At 31.8% G+C, this 23,676-nt stretch overlaps 2 protein-coding genes across 2 annotated transcripts in view; one reads left to right on the forward strand and one right to left on the reverse strand.

The window, feature by feature from the left end:
• Window positions 1-23,676, reverse strand: part of futsch (microtubule-associated protein futsch) — a 135,232-nt gene that overhangs the window by 27,042 nt on the left and 84,514 nt on the right. Inside the window, exons 2-4 of the mRNA XM_076403437.1 lie at window positions 3,161-3,259; window positions 1,455-1,627; window positions 1,231-1,392 (exon numbers count right to left, since the gene is read on the reverse strand). Coding sequence (XP_076259552.1) covers window positions 1,231-1,392; window positions 1,455-1,627; window positions 3,161-3,259 — 434 coding nt within the window. The remainder of the gene's footprint in view (window positions 1-1,230; window positions 1,393-1,454; window positions 1,628-3,160; window positions 3,260-23,676) is intronic.
• LOC143195924 (putative fatty acyl-CoA reductase CG8306) lies at window positions 9,876-18,154 on the forward strand. The gene is made up of 9 exons (XM_076403449.1): window positions 9,876-9,977; window positions 10,030-10,190; window positions 10,245-10,329; window positions 11,426-11,637; window positions 14,125-14,338; window positions 15,998-16,190; window positions 16,908-17,150; window positions 17,558-17,821; window positions 17,886-18,154. Exons 1-9 carry the CDS (start codon window positions 9,950-9,952, stop codon window positions 18,028-18,030), a joined length of 1,545 nt encoding a protein of 514 aa, XP_076259564.1. The 5' UTR covers window positions 9,876-9,949; the 3' UTR covers window positions 18,031-18,154.

A 23,676-nucleotide genomic window follows, 5' to 3' on the forward strand; every position in this document is an offset into this window, starting at 1 on the left:
CAGAAGTATTCAATGTAGCTCAAGAAACGATTAGTGACTAATTAAGACCAATAGAAAATATAAAAAAGATGGGAAGATGGGTCCCACATCGATTGAATGACAGGCAAATGGAAAATCAAAAAGTTGTCCGCGAAATGCTGCTTCAGAGGTTTGATGGGAAGTAATTTCTGCATCAAATAGTGACAGGTGATGAAAAGTGGATTTATCTTGAAAACCTGAAGCAAAAAATAATGGTTATCACGTGGCGAATAAATTATTAATAATTAATAGTGGTAGCTACCAAAACTAGTGATAGCTACCGAAAAACTTCCATAATGGGCCCAAAGACACGGTTAAGTGATTTTACAGCACGATAACCCGCTGTCTCATAAAGCAAAACCGTCCAGATCTTTCCCCGTCCGACTATCCACTTTCTGCATCAATGGGACACGTGATTGTTGAGCAGCACTGCGATAATTTCAAAGAAGTTAGAAATTGACTTGATGAATGGTTTTCCTCAAAAGCCAAACAATTTTTTGGGATGGAATCTATAAATAGCTTGAAACATGACCAAGATGAATTGAAGCAAATGGCTTTAATTAAATATTAAGTAAAATATATAATTATAAAATTATAAATATTATAATATATAATTATAAAGCTTTAATTAAATAAATGTTTCCATTTTCTTGAAAATTAGTACCTAGTGTATTATCACTAACATATCTTCCACTGTCCAGATTTACGGTCTTACAACCAGCACACTTAAATACCATTTCATGAATGTATGTTAAACTTGACACTTTTTAACTACACTAGTTGAAGGCCAAGTAGATTTAGTAATACTTCTTATGCTTGTGTAATATCACTTCGTATTATTTCGAAAATTGGTTAATTCCTTCGCTGAATATAAATATCCGTAGATCTTAAAGAAATAATGGTCAGAGAGTTATGAGAATATTTTGATTGATACGATTATATCAATTGTTGCCCAATAAATGCCTTACTAACGTGAAATAATTATCAGATCAGAATCAGAATGCTTGCAAGTACTTAATAATTGCAATTTTTATATTATTCTAAGGGTTAATTAAAACATATTCTTATTAATATAACCAATCCATTACAATAAGTGATTATTTATATATATATTTTATCAATACGAACACTATTACGTTATACGTTAACTATTAGAAACCCTTTGTGATTAAGTACCTCACCCAAAAAAATGAAAAGCACATTCCTATTTACCTTGCAAGCTTTGGCAAAAGATTCCTTTGGCAGTCGTGTCCATTCTCCCTCAACGCTACAGTGTAAATGCAAGGAAATGCCGTTCTCGTAGGCATGAATCACCCTCTGGACTTCGATCTCTTGGAAGGCTTCGGAAAAGTCGGTATAGGAAAAAGTGCCATCCTGAAAATATGAGTTAGACGTTCAAATCGAGCGATATTTTACGAATCCTGTTTAGTGTTAACCTGCAGTGCCCACGAGCCATTTCCCTGGAACGTGTATCCGGCATGGATGATGTGCCTGTGTCTGGTGAAGCTGCTGAGCAGGTTGCGGACGCATTGCGACAGCGTACTCACAGCGGGATGAATCAATATTTCGGTGACTAGATTTTCGGATGCAAACTGTATGAGACGTTCACCTATAAATTAAGTTTAATTACGTAATTTTTTAAAGAATTATGTCAAATTTCTTCATATGTTTATAGCTATGAAGAAGTACTTAGGTTTAAAAAATTGTTATATCAAACAGATAAGACAACAGACATAGAACTTTCAAACAACTTCCGTAAAACTTAAAACCAAAACATATTGTTCTCCCAGACATATCACTTGTGTCGGTAATTACTTTCCGACTGTTGTAACATTAAATTAACCGATATTAACCTTAAACTACACAAGTTACCTTCCGCCATAATAAAAGCCTTATAGATTTATAATGAATATTTTGAAAATTTCAAGTTTTGTGACTGAAAATGTTTATTCACGTTACCTGTTTCTTAAAAAAAAAGTTATCGTTTACTGGTAGAGACTTATGTGAAGATTTCGACGTACAAGACAAACAACGTCCTGGTGGGCCAACAACTTTTATTCTGCCATTTCTGCCTTGAATAGTGACGGGTGATGAAAAATGGATTTATTTCGAAAATCACAAAAGAAAAAATCGCGGTTATCACCTGGCAAAGCCGGACCATCGGCTGCTAGGCCAAATCGCTTTCTCAGGTGGGATCAGGTTGGTGTCGTAGATTATGAACTGTTGAAATCTGGAGAAAAAGTTAATTCTGATTGTTACTGACAACAAATGATCAATTTGAACTTTTTATCGATCGAGAAACGTCCACAATACCCTCAAAGACATGATAAGGTTATCTCATACAGAATCAGTGAAAGAAATGTTGGATTGGCCGTACTCTCCATACTTGGCTCCATCCCATTATTTCACTGCACAACAATGATAACTGGAAATTATACTGACCTACGGATACAAATAAAATCCATTATTTAATTGATTTCTTCATTGTAAATTATTTCCACGTTTATGGAGGAGGTTTTGGATATGAATTCTGACTATTCCCTCACTTTTTTCTGAAACTATGCGAATCATGAAAAAGGCTTGAAGGATTGAACAATAAATTAAACATGACGTTGCTCCAACAGTCTGAAGAACAATATTTCGGATAGAGTTGTCAGAGTTAAACAAGATCCCCATTTTGAATTAAAGTAAATAATGGCAGGATTGTTACATGGTAGTGTGTTTGTCTCTGTAAAGTTCTTGAGTTGTAATAAAATATAATGGTAATTTTTGCTGACGATGCATAATAAGAAGTACCAACAAAATTAGAAACTTCAGTAAATAAAATTGACCGTTGGACCAAGTAATAACGAATCAATTTGAGTGAGATAAAATCTATCCACGTAATCAACAAATCTCTGTTACGAATTCGGATACGAATAATTGCTGGAAAATTCATATGAAGAAGAAGAAAATCGATTAAAAAGAAATGATGATTTGAAAGGCGATAAATGATAAATCAAATAACGTCTCTGGATCACTGAAAGTTGTTTTGAATCTACGTGGGTTACTTGGTTAATGTACCTCATATATTATCTTTTCAAACGTCCTTTAGTCATTATAATCTTCAAATATTGATAGGTTAACTTTATTATACACTTACCAAATCGAGCTTCTTCTCCCTCTAGGGCTTGATCAGTAATGATTGACAATTCTTTCTCCAAATTAACCAGACAATCATTCACATCCCATGACAATAAACCTGTAAATAGAAATTAATGCATTAGTTTACTATTCTTTACATTTTTTATACTAAAACATATTTAGACCTATATTGGGTTTGAGAGAGTGTTAATGGAGTTTTTGTTATTCGACGACTAGTATTAAGTAATAATTCAACATTTTCTTAAGAATAATGTTGTAGTTCTTCATATCCGTTGATGATTTTGCAATATCTTGCTATAAATCCATGATTCTAAGAAACTGAAACAAGAGTTAAAATGAATATTGCAAAGAACATTCATAATTACAAAATAGCTTTATAGAATCTTAATTTATCATTTGTAGGTGAGTTGATAGTTTCACAAATATAATTAAGACAAAATAGTGGGGAAACGAAATCCATAGAAGGTAAAAATTAAAAAAAAAATTTTAAAGAAATTATTTTTTAATCAGCCTGTTGTTATTGTTTTTGTAATAAGAACTATATGAATGAAGGTTTGTAACATAAAAGTAAAGAAAGATCATGTATATCTGATGCTGTTAAGTTGTTACAGTTCTAAAAATAATCTTAATATGGTACTTTGTTATAATGTTCAATGATGTAGCAATTTAAACTTATCAAAACGTTTTCGATTATTCAAACTTATAAAGTTTTAGTAACATATCGTTTTAAAATTATACCCTTTATTCTGTTATGACAGAAATATAATTAACAATAACAATTACCTATTAAAAATAAAATTCGGTCGAATTTCGTCCTATCTATCTAGTTAAAATTAATACAATTTATCATTAAAATTAAAAAGATATACATATATATTTCTTTAATAATAGGATTTATAAATATGCAAAACAGATAAAGTAGCTGTAGAAATTTCGTGTAAAATAACTGTTTGGTAACTCAATTTTAAATATTCATAATTTGCGAATTTGCAAGTTTGATAGCGGCAAAACCTTTGACCTAACCAGGTAATATTAATTAGATGAACGTATTAAATTTTCGACATGCATTCATTTAGCTATTTTCTACTGTTATGACATTGAATATGAATATAATATAACATTGCTAGGTGTTTATTTTCATATTTTCATAAATCAATTATTTAAAAATGTATGGTCTTTTTACTAATAATCACTATATTATTATTATTGATATTAAAGCATAGAAAAAAAAACATTTAGATGGTTTGGTATGAAACGAAAATATTGTGATTGGTGATGTGAAGAGTAAAATGGAGTTCCTCCTTTTCCAAAGGATCCTGCCCTAGCCTAGAAATCGTTTACGAACTCATACATAAGCACAGGAGCACCCAAACGTAGAGTAGTATCGCTGAACCAAATTCTGATCCTTTTCTATATTATTGTATTTATTAAAACTAGTAATATAACTAAAAATTAATTTTAATTTGACTTGACCTATTAACAAACAACTACAACTAATATATTTTTCACTGAATCACTTAGTGTTGAACACTTGCAAGATCAGAAGGTTATTTTCCGTTCGAGACCTTTAATGACATTATCCACATTTAGAATTTTGGACGCTACCTAGCGGACGTGGTTCTTCTCTGTTTTCTTTGGCGGGAATTGGAAAATCGTCTAATAGGGTCATATATATCAACGATATCAACATATCAATTTATAGGTCACGATGGAGGTCACAAACGCATACATTCCAAGACGCATTTACAATACATTTCAGCACCTTGTTTTGGAACCTCTGAATCAGTTCCACAGCTGAATTCCATAGTTCCACAGTGGTTTGATGAGGTTGATAACAGGTAATACATTTTCTTGACCTTGATGATCTTTTTTCTTTTCCTGATCTTTTTTATATGCTCCTTCCATCTGAGCTTGGCATCCAGGGTCATGACAAAGTGCTTTGTTGTGTCGATATATGGAATTTGCATGCCGTTAATAAAGACACGTTGTGACTTAGCTCTGTTATTTGTGAATTCAATGTGTGTGGATTTTCGCCTTTATTGCCATTAATATTCAAATGTTATGTATATGTGTATGTAACTATCTCGCTATAAATATTATCTTATATATGGCAGATCATCTCTCTGAAGCACCTCTTCGCAAAGGCTTACTTCAAATATAGTATGTTTTCAGTCAAAACAGCCAAACTCAATTTATAAAAATAAAAGGTCGTAAACGTTAGAAACACAACAAATTATTAAAAGAAAATAAAAGATGATACGGGCGCCCCTAAAGTTTGCCTGTTTGTTTTTGTGTCGAGTTTTTTCTCGAGTCTTGAAAATTATGCAAACACAAACGATTGACAGAGATGGAGGTCGGGCTGGAGACTTGTCATTAGATATTAAGTTACGAAAAAAAGAAAAACGCTTTTAAATATTTACGAACGACTTGTTTTCCTTTTTTGACGAATATTCATTCCCGATGGGAACTTGACAATGAAATAGGAAAACAATGGGCTGACGTTTGTTCATGTGAAGTCTACTGGAAATTATTTTTTTGCGAATGTTTGCATCAATATGTTCGTTATGTAAATGTGTTTCTTAATGATAAAATAGGTTAAAATATTAGGTGGATAAACTTGATAATTTTTTATTTATTACATTAATCAAGATATTTTCATTATTTTCTAAAAATATTTTTCATCTCTCTGCCAATATGGTGATATCGTTTGGAAATAACAATGTTGGTTTGGTAGGGATCCAAACATCAATCCATTTTCACACTTTTATCAGCATTTTGAAACCGTGTGCGAGCCAAACCATGCTCCAGTGATCTGAATATTGGTAATTAGAAGGCAGTATACGGGTTGCAGCAGAATTTCTCATTTGAGCTGCAACAGTGCATCCTTCACAAATCATGCAACATGTGGTTGAGCGTTGTCATATAAGTAGATGCGAGAGTAGATGATTTAGCGACTGTTACTTGCTATTAATGGTCATTTTGTTCAATTGACGTAGATAAACATGTGTAGTAATAGTTTTATTCAGTTTTAGCAGTTCATAATTCACTACGTCTTGCTGATCCCACCATTTACACAGAAATACTGGCTCTTCTGGACTAACCTATGCATTTTTTGCTTGGGATTGTCATAGTAGGTCCACTTTTCATCGCCAGTCGCAATGCGCTACATTAATTTACATTAATTTTTGGTCATCTAGGTCGTTCTTTATCGTTAACATAAAAATCGTTATTTAGAAATCGTACCAACTAAAACCGGCTATTGTGATATGATGGAGCAGCATCATCATCAGTGCTTGATGGGACAGGAAATTTATGCAAATCAAACAACAAAAATAATGACAATTTTGAATGCTCCTTTATTACTGGTTATATATACTGAATAATTCGATAACATGGAAAACTCTTATTTTATATAGATATATGTTAAAATCCAATCGAATTTAACAGCTGATTTTATTATGAATCTGAAAGATATGTTTGTGAAAATATAAACTGGCCAGAAAATTGTTCTCTTGTCGATAGGAAACACAGATCCCCTTATTCATATTCTTTTTGATTAGTTAAACTCTATTTCTGCATGAATTTGAATTGGCCTTTTGTTTCCTTTCACAGCTGAATATATTCTTGTTGTTTTATGTTCTCAACAATTGGAATAACCTCGCACTTTGCTTGTGACATTGTATTGCTCGAACTATGTTAAATATCATATTATTTCATACTCGCAATATTCTTAAAAGGCAGTCCAAGGTTTCGGCTTAGAATATTAATATATAGATTCTTTTCAAACAGTCAGAGAGCTATTTCGAAATGCCGAAGTCAACACCTAATCAAACTGAGCTTACATCATCTAGAGTCATCAGAAAATATTATTTACTGGACAGAGATGAAAGAAAGTCAGGACAACGTTGAATCTGACGTTTCGTGAATCTTTTCGAAAACGAAAAGATAGTTTAAAAATTGTAATAGTTAATAGTGCACCTTTGATATGATTTATTTGATAAAATACAACATACAATAAATTACATACGCAGTATTGAAATGTTTAAGGTTTCACATAAACTGTTTAGCAAATTACGACCAATTTAGGCAATAGGAAAGGAGATTAGCGATCGATATGTCGTCATTTAAAGTGTGTCGCAAAAACCCACAAAAATGCTTTTAGAACTGTGCTATCAAGTCGTATAAAAATGATTAAATTAGTTTTAGTTAATATTTCAATTTGTCTAGACAAACGAAGGTCGTCTGTTACTTCTTTAGTACGGTTTCTTTAATTCACGGAATAGTTGAAAAAGTACGACAGGAAAAGAAAAGAAAATGAGAGATAACCAGCAGAACAAAACATTTAAACGTACAGAGAGAGAGAGAGATGAGATAAATAAGATAGATTCATTATTGCCACTCAGCAGAAATTGCGTCAAAAATATCCTAATAGTCCAGTGTCTCACAAAACTGCAATTTATCGTTTACATGCGAATTTTCGACAGTACGGTACGACAGCAAACAGACTTCGTTTTGGAAGACAATGGATGTCTCGTAATGCTGAAAATATTTCTCTGGTGTGCGATAGTGTTGCAGAGCCTTCAGTAACGCCAATTCGGAGACGTGGTTCCCAGTTACGCAGTTTAAGGTGAATTAAAAAAAAATATCTGAAAATGTTCCCATACAAAATTCAGTTAGTCCAAAAATTGCTACCGAGAGATCCTGATCAACGAGTTGAGTACAGTCATGCAATCCTAAGGTTGTCTGATGAAATTGAAGATTTTTCGTCTAAATTGATAATGAGCGATGAAGCCCATTTTCTTCTTGGTTGTCACGCCAATAAACAGAACAGTCATCCATGCTGGAAACATCATTGATCCCTATTTTTGAAAGTAACCAAGGTGTTGCAGTTACTGTTACTGCTGAACAGAACCAAGACATGATTCGAAATGTTCTGGTGCCTGAAACGGAAGAGCAAGGACCAGAGGACATGTGGTTTAAGCAAGATGAGGCCACAGCACACACCGCTCGTTCAACAATTCAATTATTGAATGAAGTTTTCCGAAGAAGACTAATTTCGCTAAGTGGCGATTTAACATGGCCAGATCTTCGGATTGAACAGCACAAAAACAAACACACAAAAGTTTATGTGAATAAACCCCAAACGATTCAACATCGTCATCATCATCATCAAGAAATTCAGATGTTGCAGGATGTCATGAAAAATGCCTTAAAAAGAGCCGAAGGTTTTTCTTTTTTAGCAAAGTTATAGGCAATCAAAATGGTAGTGGGACTTTTGCCTCATACTGTATTAGAAAATGTTTTATCTATAAAATAAATACACGTGAATCTTTAAATTATGAATAGAACATTTGCTATTACAAAATCATTGTCATACCTGATCATAATCATAGATATTAAAGTTTTCGAATGAGTGATATTATTGATTAGTGTTTATAGAAATATATTTAATTTAAAAATGATGAAGAAAACTGAAATTACTTTTTTCCCAACGCATTGTTTATCTTCTTATATATTTTCTATTCTCTAACATCGGAAAATTTAGAGCAAAAAAAGTTATACTCACATATAAAATATTATACATATTTAAAGGGGTTTATTTATGCGGGAACATTATGATCAATTTTCTGCAAGATACATACTTCTCCATATAGTTTTTTTTTCTATTGGCGATGATAAAAGAATAATGGTTTAGGCCTGCCTATGACAGGGACATCAATCTTGTTACTCTGCAAAAAAGTATCTCCTAAAATGTTTATAAAGGGCTTGAATAAGTTTTTGCCATATTCGGATAACGCATAGCGATGCCAGGATTGCCTCTCTGTACTTTATGATCTTTTAGCAAGTTTGAAATTTAGTGGTAACCATTTTCCCTAGCCGTTAACTTTTTTTAATAGTTCTAGAGGTGGTTCAAAACAAATTTGAGTTGGGTACATTATTTTCCTTCTTTTAAAGCATGATGGAAATTTGCATAAATATTGAGTAATATTATGCTTCTACTACAATACAAAATACCTAAACTATCAATGTATTAGAAATTGAAAGCGGAGTAAAAAGACTGAATGAAACTGACTGAAGACTACATGAGTAATTTGTTAGATGATAGAACTTCAAGAAATGTTAATTTTGTAGTAGAAGAATGCCCAATATATGAATTGCTGTGACCGAAACTTCATTTCGAATTTTAAAAGTTTTTTAGCGAAAGCGAAATATAAAAAACTGTATGAAACTGCCCCAATATCCTCTACTAATGCCGGAGAAATATTGGATAAAGTGTATTGAAGTCGAGAAGGGATTGCTTATAAGTAACTTTTTAGCTGAAGTAACTCCAAAAATATTCATTTTAAAGTAGAAGATTGACCAATTGATGAATTGTTATTTATTAGTTAGAAAAACTACTTTTTCGATTGAATTTAACTGCTATGTTCTACTTAGATCATTTATGTCATTATTTCATTATCCTCTAACTAATTTTTCTGAATTTGTATTGATTTAGACAATTTTTTTAATTCTTATACATCGAAAAATATCCTGTAAAAAAATCGACAGTAAAACATTAAAGCCCAGCTAGTGGTGTTAAAGAAAATGTATAAAAATGGTTCAATGTAACCACAGTCGATGAACTATGCTGATGAATGCATATGTTTACAAATTAACCAGCGCAGTAGAATAATCATTATCATTTATTTGTATTGCAAATTGTTTAAAGAGGTACATATATATAAGCTTATGGAACATTGTGTTTATTTTTTGTTTGTGCTGTGCATTTTAGTAAGTAGCGACGAATATGTGTTCCGTAAAGGATTTCTATAAAGGTATGATCTTATAATATCCAACCCAACATATAGAAAATATCAAAATCTTCAGATGTTAACATATTAGTAACTGGTGGTACAGGATTTCTGGGTAAAGTTTTAATAGAAAAATTGTTGAGGACCTTTCCGGATATAGCTAACATCTACGTGTTGGTGCGGTCAAAGAAAGGAAACTCACCAGGGGAGAGAATAGAACATATGTTGACTGATGCAGTTAAGTTTTCTTCGAGTGAAAACTATTGATTTCATCAACGTGATTTATTGTAGTTATTCGACTTGCTGAAAAGCACCAGCCCGCTTTCCACAACCAAAATTGTGCCTATTACTGGAAATATAATGGAAAAGCACTTAGGTATATTCGTATATTAGGTTTTTTAAAATTATTATTTACTATAGCAATCTAGCAAATTAACACTAATAAGCTGTTTGTTTTTATTCAAATTTGCTACGGTAACATCTATGTTATTGTTTTTAATGTGCACTGACTTTTACTTATAAGTGCACAGAATTAGATCAAATTATTTTAATTTTTTAAATCTTTTGACTAAGCCATCATTATCTAAGAGTTGCAGAACATCAACATTGATGTATTCAAGTCCTTGATAACGTTATCGACTGTTTCTACCTTCAGGTCCTTATGCAGATTGTCGTTACAAATGTACCATGGAGCACCAACAATACCTAGCAGTACCTTATTTTGGAATCTCTGTATGATATTTCTATTACGTTGTCTGGTACAACTCCAGAGTTGATCATTAATTAATCATCATTAATTAATCATCATCATTAATCCACACTGGATTCAACACTTGTTCATAAAGCAAAAGCTTATTACATACCAACAGGGCTGAATATCTATCCGTTAATCAGTACATTATTTTACATTTAGGCTTGATTTCTAAACATTTTTTTAACGTATGGCTTCCGCTTGAGTTTAACATCAAGGGTTATGCCAAAATATTGCTATTGCTAGGTCTCTATTTCCATACGGGACCACTTGCCGATTTATATATACTAGCTTTTGCTTGATACCCTTGTTGATGAAATCAACATGTACTGATTTATTTTACTTCATTTTGATACGCCATTTTTCCAAATGTAACAACAACATTTTCATTGAATGTTTATAAAGGACTGGTTCCAATATACTTCTCTTGTTTTTCCGTCAAGTCAGAATAGGCATCTTCTTGTTTGACTCTGAAGTATCGGTTATATATAACCTCTACAAACTCCAAAATTTGTGAACTAGTGATTCTGTGAACCTTATCAATCATGAATGTGCTTCCTGAAACCAAAGTGATGACCAGGAATAAAATGCTTTTTCTAAATTACTGGTGTAGCATCTACACTACATCAATCTACATCAATCACCTTTCAACGTTCTTCTGTATATTAGGTTTTTAATTAATTCGTAGCGTTCTGGTGTTTTATTTTTGAAATTTTTATAGGAATGTCAAGCGAAGATCGAACATTTTTGATTCAAAATATAGACGTAATATTTCACGCAGCCGCCTCGATCAAGTTCGACGATCCCTTGACAGAAGCCGTATTAACCAACGTTCGATCTGCCCAAGAGGTGGCTCTGTTAGCTTTGGAAATGAAGAGGTTGAAAGTTTTTTTACATGTATCCACAGCATATAGTTATTCGGGCAAAGAAAAGGTAAGATTTTGGCTTAAATTTTACAGTCTACTATTAATTTAGCAATTAGTATTTATTCCAAGGTTAATAACATTATGTGTATTATTAAAATCAAAGCAATTGTTACTAAACTTACATTATCATGTCAAAATTCTGAAGACATTTATTAAATTAAGTTAGTCTAGGTTACTGAATTTACTTCGTTCTCTCTACAGTTACAACAACAATGTTGTGTTACAGAACAATGACTAAATTTATAATTATAACAATTTCACTAGGGTTTAGGATGAGATCAGTGAGATATGCAGCTTTTTGTCTGTTTGTTGGGTTTGAGGAAAGCTGGTTGTAAGAAGTTGGTAGAAAATTATGGTCTGGATCTTTCGGAAGTTAATTTGCAATGCCCGTAATTACATTACCATATACCATAAATATAAATTGAAAGAATGGAACCTTGCAGGATATTAGATTAAATGATTTGGTGACTAGAAAGCGATTTAATAGCTTTAACTGATAATCATCCATATCAAACATTTTTAAACATGTGGATTATAGAGAAAATAGAGAAAACGATATTAACGATATTAATAGGAAATATCTGGCCACAGGCTTTCTATTCGCAGAATTTTGCATGTTCTTTGTAACCAATTTGTTAGATATGTTTCATATGTTCTTAAATATGATACCGCATTTGTCCATCTTCATTTACATACAATAAATTTTTTCCAATGATAACTGGAAAAAGATATAATTAGATGGAGAAAATAATGGCGATGGCCCTTATTTACTTATATTTTAATCTCTGTGATGGAGAGAATAAGAAGAAAGTAGGAACCAACGATATAGTGAAGGAGTTTTTAACCAAAGAAAATAACAACCTGAGAAATAACAAGGAAAGAAGTACTGAGAAATAACAAGGAAAGAAGTAATATGGTTGGATCGAGTGAACTGACGAGATAAGGGAAAAAGTCAAAACTCACTTATTAAAAAATGTTTCTTATGATGAAACTGTAATGTGTGAAACAAGTTGGGTTAACAAGAATGTGTAGTGTATAGAGAGCAATTTTAATCCAAAAGGTGCTAGTTCCTGCTGGAGCTCCCTCTATACCTTTACAACTAATATAAAACTATAATGAAGATATTCAAAATAAGAAGTAAAAGTAGTGTCATAGAAACGCCGATAAAAAGGTTATTTAAAGAATCCAGGACTTTTGAGGGAGTATATGTTTGATACGTACGTTATAATAAACATAGAAATCTAGTATCATCAGTTATATTCTGAAGAAAATTAAAGGATTTGGAGTACACGATATCAAATGCAAGGAAGGAAGCCTTGTATGATTCATTTCTTGTTACAATAATTTAGCTCTTTATAAAGAGTATGTTACCCTGTTTGCTATTATAGAGAAAAAAATAGCTTATTTAACACTAAAACTGTAATCTATTAAAAAATCTATATAAAGGGGAGTTTCTCGAAGAACTGAGCAATATTGTTTTTAATCTTAATCATCAATTTCAGAGATATTTAATAGAATGTTCCAAGCCGGTTAATTTGCGATAATTTTTGTATTGTGCCTTGCTCTTATTTGTTTTTTTTTATCGTACTAAGAAAGAGAATTAATTGATTTTGTGGTTTGTGACAGTTATGTTTAATCTTGTGACTAATGATTTTGGTTCTCGCATAACATATTTTACCGTTAATACAAATAATTGTAAATATGTATCATAGTGATAGAATGAGTTTAAAAATGTAACTATTACAGTAAATAAATAACCAATAGCGATATTGATTTTAATATATTTTATTTAAGATATATTTTAAATATTTCAATATAAACAGCAACATTTCAATATTATTCTCTGCCGGCTTGGTGGCGCAGTGATAAAGGCGATGGGACGGTCCTCCTACAATTGCGATAGCTGCGGGTTCGAATCCTGCTGGGGCATGGTCGTAAATTTATGTTTATGATTGTTTAATATTTGTGAATATTCTAGGCAAGAGTGTAAAATCCGACAAGAAAAATGATCCCAGTCACGCCAGTAACCAGGCTGGGTAAGACCGGATGTCTTCTGGGATGATTTCTAAAGTTGGTCACTCGCCAATCGGTAGGCTTAATGCTGAGGACCGTGGTTCGGAGCCCACGTTAAACTTTAGGCTCAGCCCAGATAAACCCATAGTTGGTAAAAGGAGACTTTAAAATATATTTTAAAAAAATATTATTCTGTATTTCAATGTGAATAATTAGAAAAAAATTCTACTGCCTGCAATGACTATTACTGCATTTAATTTCTGAGAGTTGAGGGAAAAGTTGGTTTTTTATGTTTTTATCATAAAAATTTCAAAGAATTATCAAATGATATATGTGTCGATGATGTTGTGGCACTTTCTTTGGCAAAACCATAATTTTGTGACTGTAGAACTTGTAATCGTGTTTCGAGCTTCTCGATATCCAGTTTTACTAGTACCTTTGCTGCCAATCAATTATTAATTATTACACCTGCCAATTTCAGATAGTACCTGAAGAATTTCACCCAGCCCAAGGGAATTGGAGAGATGCCATTCATCTTGCCGAACATGGAGATCCAAACTTAATCAATACGTTGACTGCCAAATATATTGAAGGCTTCCCGAACACGTATACCTTCACTAAACACCTAGCCGAACACTGCGTTAAAGATCTTTTGGAGTCTAAAATTCCTGCTGTTATTGTTCGACCCACTATTGGTAAGCCCCCAGTCTGTATAAATTGATCTATTTCATCTATTTATTATTTAATTAAACTAGTAGGTAGATTGTAGCGAAAGGTCAAGGAAGGCCTATATTTGAACAAGCGATTAAATGTGACGTATTATTTAAGATGTATTTTCAATCGATGGCCTTCAGACGCTGATAAAATATTAAAACTTGGGACGGATTTATTGGTTTGATTAATACGATATTTATGTATCACTAAATAAGTATTCTAACTATGATCTATATAAAGTTGGTGTGAACATACGTCATCTCAATTTATGACGTTGAAACGGTCCAATGTTGCCGCATCAACTCTGAGTTTTAGTTTATTTGGTCTCTAACAATAAAAATATAATTTTGGACAGCAACTTTGGATAGACTATAAACAATTTCTGAAGATGCGAATTAAAAATGCATGTAATTCCAACTATTAATCCCGCGATTACATGTAAAGCTACAGTTTTAATAAAATAACTTTTGTTGTTATCAAAACTTCTATCTTTTTTCAAAAGAATATTAGTGGTAAAAGTATTGAGAGTTTGATTAAGTGTATTATTAGCATATTTGCTCTACTTTTTTTTTGAGATGGTCTTATTGAAGCTGTTGTTTTATTTGAATATTATTCTAGGTTATCGCTTTTTCTATAAGCAAAATGGGCATAAATATCATATTAGTGTTAGTAGTGATTTCAATTCTTATTAATTTTTTTACTCGTAAAAGTATTTTGCGATATATATATATATATATATATATATATATATATATATATATATTTATTTATTTATTTATTTGCTGATATAATAATATCAGGAGTTTGCATGTATTTTTATCAGTAATTTTAGGATTTACTTCAATAAAATACGTTTTCTATAAATATTATTGGGTTATTCAGTGTATATAGATGCTATCTACTATCCGATGGAACTATTACGGCAATATTAAAGGAAATAGTAATGGGTTAGACGAAGAGAGATATCTACATCAACAGAGTAGAGTATTGCTGTGTATATGATGGGATCAGCAAGGGGTAGAATATCACGAGCTGCTAAAACAGAATGAAACTGTTACCGCCAACGTAAATTATACCAATTAAGTGTCGACACAAGGTGACAAGTCAGGGCTATAAGGAGCGCATTCTTCCAATCTTCCCAGCGCATTTCTTCCAATTTATTCCAATCAACATTGGAATCCAGCAAGGCCAAGTTGATTAGTGATGATGAGATGAACACTTCCGTAGCTGATACCCAATTCTGCTGAGCTTTCTTCAATCTTTAGCCGGCGATCACCTTCAATAAGCTCTCAAACAGCATGGATGATGTCATTTGTGAGATTTGTACGTGGATGTCGATCATGACTTTCATTTTCGACACGTCCTCGTCCACATGCTGCCCTGCATCGGTTTTCCCCCTCATCAAAAGCCGAAGAATTAGTTTAATTGCCGTTTATATTTGATTTCCTTTCATAAAAAAAGTTGTATACAATGATGGAAATAGTTGTTTAACCTGTATGTACCATTTTTTCTCACCAAACACTTTTTGTAAACTGTATTATGTAAGCCTCAATAATACATAGCTCTTGTTGATAAAATACTAAGTAATAACGTTTTCATATTATAATAAGCGTTTAATTTCTTAAAAATTTGGTTTTTAGTTGTTAATGCAGCCCAAGAACCTATACCTGGTTGGACAGACAATTTGAACGGAACTGTTGGAATATTAATAGCTTGTAACACTGGACTTTTCCGAAATTTAAACGCAGATGAGGACATTTGTTTAGATAACATTACCGTAGATATAGTGATAAAGGCAATAATCTTAGCAGTTTGGAAGAGAAGCCTATCGAGGTAGTACCATTAGTTATCTAAGATTACTTATTTATTAATGACCCATCAGCTGCTTGAGCTATTTGGTGTCTATTCTTAACTTTATAAAATAGTACAGGATTCAAATAAGATATAAATGATCAAATATAAAACATGGCCTGAAAAGTTCCGGGCGTAATGAAGAAAACGCATTTTCTTGTTCAAAATTGGCTTTCTTATAAGGAGGGGAATCCTTTATAAGTTTCAACTGGTGACAAGAATGTTGTTTTATGCATTTAACACTTGATTCAGAATATGTATTTTAGGTTAGAATGTTTTGATATTAAAAAATGTCTCGTAGGGATATATTATGATACTTTCATTTCAGAAAATGAATTTCACTATAATTTTTATACAAAATATTCTTGAAAAATATTATCTTTTTAAAAAACCTGCAGAGATTAAAGTGACTAGGGAATGTTTTGTATAGTGACCAAAACAATATTACAAATATAATCACAGGTTTGAAAATTCTAGATAGAGTTAAACATGATTTTGGTGGAAATAATAATAAGAAAGAAGAAGATAAGATAATAGAGTACTACTACTTTCATGGGATGTTAATCCTGCACTGTAAATAAAAAAGAGTCCACAGTTTTTTGACCGTTGATCGCTTAAAATCCGCACAACAGCTATAAAATTCACCGGCATTAAAAACTGACATGAATTTGAATGAATTTAATCTAATTAATTTTTCAGTGTTAATAAACAAATAGAAGTGATTCACATTAGCGCGTACCAGTTTCGACCGTTGAAAATTAAAGATTTGGGAATCATTGGAATGAGGGAGACCGATGAAGTACCTTTCGAGAAAGCCGTATGGGTCCCTGTGTTCTTATGTTCGGCATCTTGGGCCTATTTTTATTTGAACTTCGTACTGTTTCAAGTATTACCGTCAGCACTACTTGATGTTCTTATCAAACTCGCAGGTCATAAAAAATTGTAAGTATAGAGACAGATATTTTCGGTATAGATTTTTGCTAAGTTTTAATTCAAATAAATATTAATGCTACTTTTACCGGTGGTATAGTTTATATTGGTCTATTTTTGTCAATATTATTATAGCTGTATTATGTTATTAAAATGATATCAAGTAACAACTGAATAAGTATATTTAAAAATATATATATATATATATATATATACTTTGACGCCCTCGTTCAATTTTGGAGTAAAGTTTCTTTATAAAGCATTTTAGCTGAACACATATAAGCTACAAAAAAATTTTTACAATATTTTTCACATTTTTTGAAAGCAAATTTATTTATACAAATTTCAAGCAGCTGTCAGTGTTATATGTGCCTTTTTCATTGATAACTTTTTATTATTAATATAATATTTCTTTTCAGTTTAATGAGAGTACAAAGAAAAGCTTATACCGTGAATCTAGTGCTAGGCCATTTCATGAATAATAACTGGACTTTTAAAAATGACAAGTTTTTCGCGCTATTCGATCACTTGACTGACGAAGAGCAACGCCATTTTTCCTTCCGTTATCCACAAACCACTGAAGAACTGTCTGCATATGTTCGAAACTCCTTGGATTATGCGAGAGTGACAATCATGAAAGAGCCAAAAGATATTAAACCTAGAACAAGACGGATACGTAAAATGTAAAGTTTTTTTTATATATTTTAAAAATGTTTATATCTAAACAACTATAACTATTCTTTTTAGAATGCGCTTCCTGGACACATTCTTCAAGATGGCGTTCTACTGTCTTTGTTTATGGCTTATCTTTGTTAAATGTGATATGATATCATCTATAGGTAGCTTCTTATACAACAATGATTGTATTAGATTACTTAGGGAATATTTATGATAGTTTAATTAAAATTGTTCATTAAGCATATTTTTAACACAAAAGATTGTTTTTAATAATTGAGTAGATATCGTTCATTTATTTAAATATCAAGAGAATAAATAAATATGAATTAAACATAAAATTTTAACTTCATTTAACATGTTGATTATTATGGCAATTTTTAGAAATCTGGCCTGAAATAACAATTTGATTTAATCACATTAAATTGTTAAAAACTCTAATTCTAGTAAATAATTATCACCAAAAAAGCATAAAAATGTGTTTAAATAAAGATCTTACGAATTATCGCATAGTTGGCTTCTGTAGCAGAAATATCTTCGCGGAAGCCAACCACGAGTTAATTCGTACGCAGACAGGTTTCCTGTCGCTTTTCTAAAGCTGAATCATATTATAATTAATTTATGAAGAAACCAATATAGATAGAAAGACCACTGTCTCAAAATGAAATAAATCGAAAGTATTACACAAACCCAAATGATTCAGAATTTGACGGGATTTTTGGCGAGGATCGTGATTTTAAGTGATTGTGAAGTCGTCTCCGAACCTGAAGTAGATCCTGAATTTTAAGATCATGACGGTGGTGTCCAAGCAACGACATCAAATGCGTATGATAATTTGTGGACAACAATCCTGAATTTACAGTACAAACGCTGGAAGACTTATTCTTTTCGGATGAATTTCTTGCATTGCTGGTGTAACAAATCAATGTTGTATGTTGAGCAAGAAATTGAAAAACGCAACACAATAAAAACATCTAATAGGTTATCGAAGTGGCAAGAAAGTTTATATTGGAATTTTGTTGCAAATGGCACCTTGCACTTTTCCATCAAGTGAACATTACTGCAGCACAAATAAACTATATAATGTGCACTTTTGGCGCTCACATATAAGATTACAGTTTTTTCTTCGTTATTATCATTTGGTAACATACAATACCAAATCATTTTAATAATATTATGCGTGAAAACTATGTACCAGATTGAAATATTTGTATTGATGAATCTATGATACCACGACGAGGAAGATTGTTTTTCCGCCAATACATAAAAAATAAAGAACTCAAGATTATAATAAAGGAATGCCTGGCATTGGCCCATCAGATCAAATACTTTCGTACTACTCATGTTTAAGAACGACATATTAAGATTACTTATTATATATACACAATGCTCACAACATCTTTCAAAAAGTAACTTCTTCCGAAATAAAATTGATATATTTCAGAAAAGAATTTGTCGTCTCGACGATTGGGGAAGAGATTCAACCAGTTTCGAAAAAAATTAAATTGCAAAAGTTCCACTACTTAGATAGTCTACCATCCATCGAAAAGAAAAAAACAGTGTCCTACAAAGCCTTTCTGTTTAAGATTATTTTAAGATGTTCTACAAACAATAAAATACTATTTAATTTCCGAAATTTAAACTAATTTTTATATTTTTTTGTTCCTTTTTTAATAAATTTTCTGTTCATGTAAGCCAGCACCGATTTTTTGTTCTTTTCCTAGAAGCCCTCTCTCGATATTAGCACTGATATATTTCAAGTTTAACCGCAGCTGCACAAAATGGCAAGTCTACACAGGGCGATTTGGCAGCCAACGTGTGTCAGCCAGAATATGTGATATTAAGTAAACTTTAATTGTTGTTGCAAAACAATACACTCTGATTATTATTGTAACACTTTTAATCAATTGGAGGCAAGAATTCGTAGGACAAACATTTTCATAAATTAAACAAAAGCTTATCTAAAACCTCCATTATTGATTACGTGATAGTACTGTGGGAAATCTGGTTGTCAGTTTATTTTAGTTAAAGGAACCAGCCATTCTGACTCTAACAAATGAGTCATTTGAAGGAAATAATGTGTAGAACTAAGATGTTCAGAAAGCTAAGAGTTTAACATATGAAGTACGGTTAAATGGATGCAGTAACATATACAGAGATATTTTGAATGCGTAATGAAGTAATTTTTTGGTTTTACTTAACAGTATTTAATAGATTCGCAAGTATTTAGAAGGAAAACAGTAATTTTTATTTTCTTAACATGTTAATTTAAGTTCTTAGACTTTAAGCTCTTTTGTACTTGCTGGTAAAACTAACTTGTCATACCTATGATTCAAATTCAAAATTTTTTGTTGTCTAATTAGTCTTAAAACTTCTTACTTAATTAAAATAGTCTTATAACCATATTAACTTCTTATTGATAATTCAGTAATGTAAGTGAAGAGAGATGCACAAGAGAAGACCATGAGGACATACATACAGAAGTGATACCTGAGATAATGAAATATCATTATGATGGATCATTTCTCAGAGAAAATCAAAATGCATCTCATCATAGAAAATATTACGTAAGAAATTTTACAGAAAAAAAATAACTATTCAATTTTCGCACTAGTGATTTAATATTACTGTAAGAAAACGTTATAACAATAAAAACTATGATTTCTAAAATTTTTCCCACTTTGTGTGAGAATTATTAAAATTTAGAGTTTTTATATATTTTTGTTTTGTTGACTATAAAAGTATTTGACTTATATTTATGGATTAAATGCGTCGTAGATATTTCTAATATTTGCAGTAATATTGTTTGAATAATGTAATAGTTTATTTAAAACAAATGTCATTATAAACAATAGAAAAAAAATAACAATGTCATTGCCACGCAGATCCGTATTTGATTTTTCGAAATTGAAAATGAAAATGATAAGATTTGAATCTTGAGCGTATAGTTTTTAGTTTTATTTAAACTATAAATAAATACTTAACTTATTTTTGTAGTAAGGTTCTGCTGGTTTTTATGTAGAAATGAATATATTTATAAAAATATGGTCGGTATTAGGGTTTGGTATGGTGTAGTTAGTATCACAATTCTTGCAACGCACTTGATTTTGCCTCCTTTACTCGCTAATACTACTCTTTTTTGTAACAATACGTCGTTCAATTTGTTCATTTCATGCCAATAAATATCTGCAGTAACATTTATCAATCCGGTATTAGCAGCTCGTAAGACGCTACACCTTGATGATTCCAGCATATGTACAGCAAGACTTTATGACACATGATTGTGCTTTGGTATCAATGCGGATAGCTCTCCTGGACTAACCCATGAATTTTTGATTTCCATCATAGCATTGTGCGATCAGTTTGTTGGGTGAATTTTGAATGAAACGATCTATAACGCTTAAAATTGTTTTACTAAAACTGCTTTACTGGTTCACCATCGTAAACATATCTAAAAATAACAGGTCAAATGAAAAGTCCTCGGCCTACCATTGTAAAACACAATTTTTGGCAAAATTTTTTTTTTATTCAACATAATTTTTTTCAAGGGTGACACACTGATTATAGCGACTCTTCAACTTTTCGAAACCATTTTTGTCCTTTGCTTCAAAATAGGCCTTAGTTTCATCGATCACTTTTATTCGACGAAAATTTCTCCCCAGCGAGCACTCTTTTGAGATCTGAGAACAGGAAATAGTCGTTAGGGGCCAGATCTGGAGAATACGGTGAATTAGGAAGCAATTCGAAGCCCAATTCATGGATTTTTGCCATCGCTTTCACTGACTTGTGACACGTTGCATTGTCTTGGTGAAGCAGCACTTTCTTTTTCTTTAAATGCGGCTGTTTTTCGACGAGTTTGTCCTTCGAACGGTTCAATAACACTATGTAATAGTCACTGTTGATGGTCTTTCCTTTTTGAAGGTAGTCAATGAAAATTATTCCATGCGCATCCAAAATACAGGCGCCATAACCTTGCCAGCCGACTGTTACGTTTTCCCACGGTCAATTTGCGGTATTTCAAAATCATTTTGTGGATTTTTTAAATGTTTTCGTCGGCAACAATCTCTTTTGGGCGTCCACTGCGTTCACCGTCTTCGGTGCTCATTTCACCACGTCTAAACTTAACATACCAATCCTTGATGATTGATTATCCTGAGGCAGTCTCCGGAAACTCGGCATCAAGCCAAGTTTTTGCTTCATCTGTATTTTTTCCATCCAAAAAGCAATATTTTATCAACACGCGAAATTCCTTTTTATTCATTTTTTTTCACAATATCAAAAGTTGCTTCACTCAAAATGCTATAATTCGCAAACTAATGATCCGACAGCTGTCAAATTTATACACGCATCTTTTGAGGATCAGTACTAGCTAAAACATATGGATTTAATTCTAGTAGCGCCATCTATGTGTCAGGTCGGAGACTGTTCAATTGACCTGTTAACTAGCAGTTGAAATTTTGCAGCAACATGAGTTGCTTCGCCAGCCATGATCGCAAAAAATCAAGAAATTTTAATTGCGTCAATTATGTCCTCATGACAAACTTCAAGCATATACTGTAACGAATCGTTCTGTATTTTTTTGTCTTCATCAGGTCCCCGAAAAGTCAATTCAAACGCTCCACGAAATTTAATACAATTTGTAATTTTTGATAAAACATACCTATTCTTTGACATATTTTCATTATGTCTCTGTGGATTTATCCAATATGTAGAATCTAATTGAGACATAATATTAGTTGACCCTAGTAATGGAAATTCTATACAGTTATGAACATGGATTTTAGAGTTTTCATGTATTTTTATTTGTAAACTTACCAAAAGTAAACAGGGAAAACAGTACAACGTATCTTGTTAGATTCACAAATCCATTCATTTTTAAAATAAAGGCCTGTATTAAATTTACGGATTTAATTTTTCCGTCTACTTGCCCATTTCCCAACAATAATATCTGGTAATGGTTCTTTTTCCTTTAAATTCCAACATTTCTTCGTAACAATATTAAAAAAAAATTAATTAAATTAAAGACCACTTCGGCACATATCGGCATTGTTTTAGGCCGTATGATCGGACACAGTGGTAGCGGAGTGCCGCGCAGCTGAAGTAGCTCGCAGAGCACGATCGTGTGGGCCAGATAAATAGTAGCGATAGCGTGAATCGGTAGCCTACCGACGGTAGGTTATTCCACTGGTCCATATTACTTCCATGGCTCGCTCTTCCATTGCATTTTTTATCATTTATTACAACAAGAATTCGTGAATGCTAAGTGGAGCTTGTTTTCGGTAATTATGAGAAAATGTTTTGGTTTTTTTTTTGAGATTACATAATTATTTTTTGGGAACTTCTTTAGTCTTTTTTGCAGTACTGCAGCGGCTATGCACCAGCCGCCACTGTTTGCTATACTATCGAGATTTTATAAACAATAACAGTTAACATTTATTTGGTTAAATTATACTTTTTTATTCCATGTAACAATTGATATAATCGTCAAATCTAATAATACGTTAATAGTATTCGAAAAAACTGTTAATAATTATACTTTTAAAGAAGACAGTGGCTACTCAAGTTGGTTACCGCAATAGAAATTATCTACATCTAAAATACTGATAAAGAATAACTACTCGGGGTTTTACTATAACATGTTTTAATGATTTCATCGATATTACTATATGAGTAATTATCATATTATTTGATATATCGCATTGATTATAATCAATTATTTGGTTTATATTTACAACAGCTAGTTACTTATTACATATGTTCTCCTATCTACGTAATATATTTTTTAAATAATGTATTCTCTACTACACAAAAGAATATTTTAATAAATTAGACGCTATGCTAATATATATAAATTGATTTAATC

The sequence above is a fragment of the Rhynchophorus ferrugineus genome, unplaced genomic scaffold (genome assembly GCF_030347505.1).
Source record: "Rhynchophorus ferrugineus isolate W39M unplaced genomic scaffold, kcgeb_rfMv2 rfM4, whole genome shotgun sequence".
Classification (NCBI taxonomy): domain Eukaryota; kingdom Metazoa; phylum Arthropoda; class Insecta; order Coleoptera; family Curculionidae; genus Rhynchophorus; species Rhynchophorus ferrugineus.

What these genes read in the sequence shown, in the direction of transcription:
- LOC143195924 (XM_076403449.1), top strand. Translation starts at nt 9,950, where the DNA reads ATGTGTTCCGTAAAGGATTTCTATAAAG. An exon ending in CGTAAAGGATTTCTATAAAG is followed by an intron (nt 9,978 to 10,029) that starts GTATGATCTTAT and finishes CAAAATCTTCAG; the next exon opens with ATGTTAACATATTAGTAACT. An exon ending in TATTGTTCGACCCACTATTG is followed by an intron (nt 14,339 to 15,997) that starts GTAAGCCCCCAG and finishes TTTGGTTTTTAG; the next exon opens with TTGTTAATGCAGCCCAAGAA.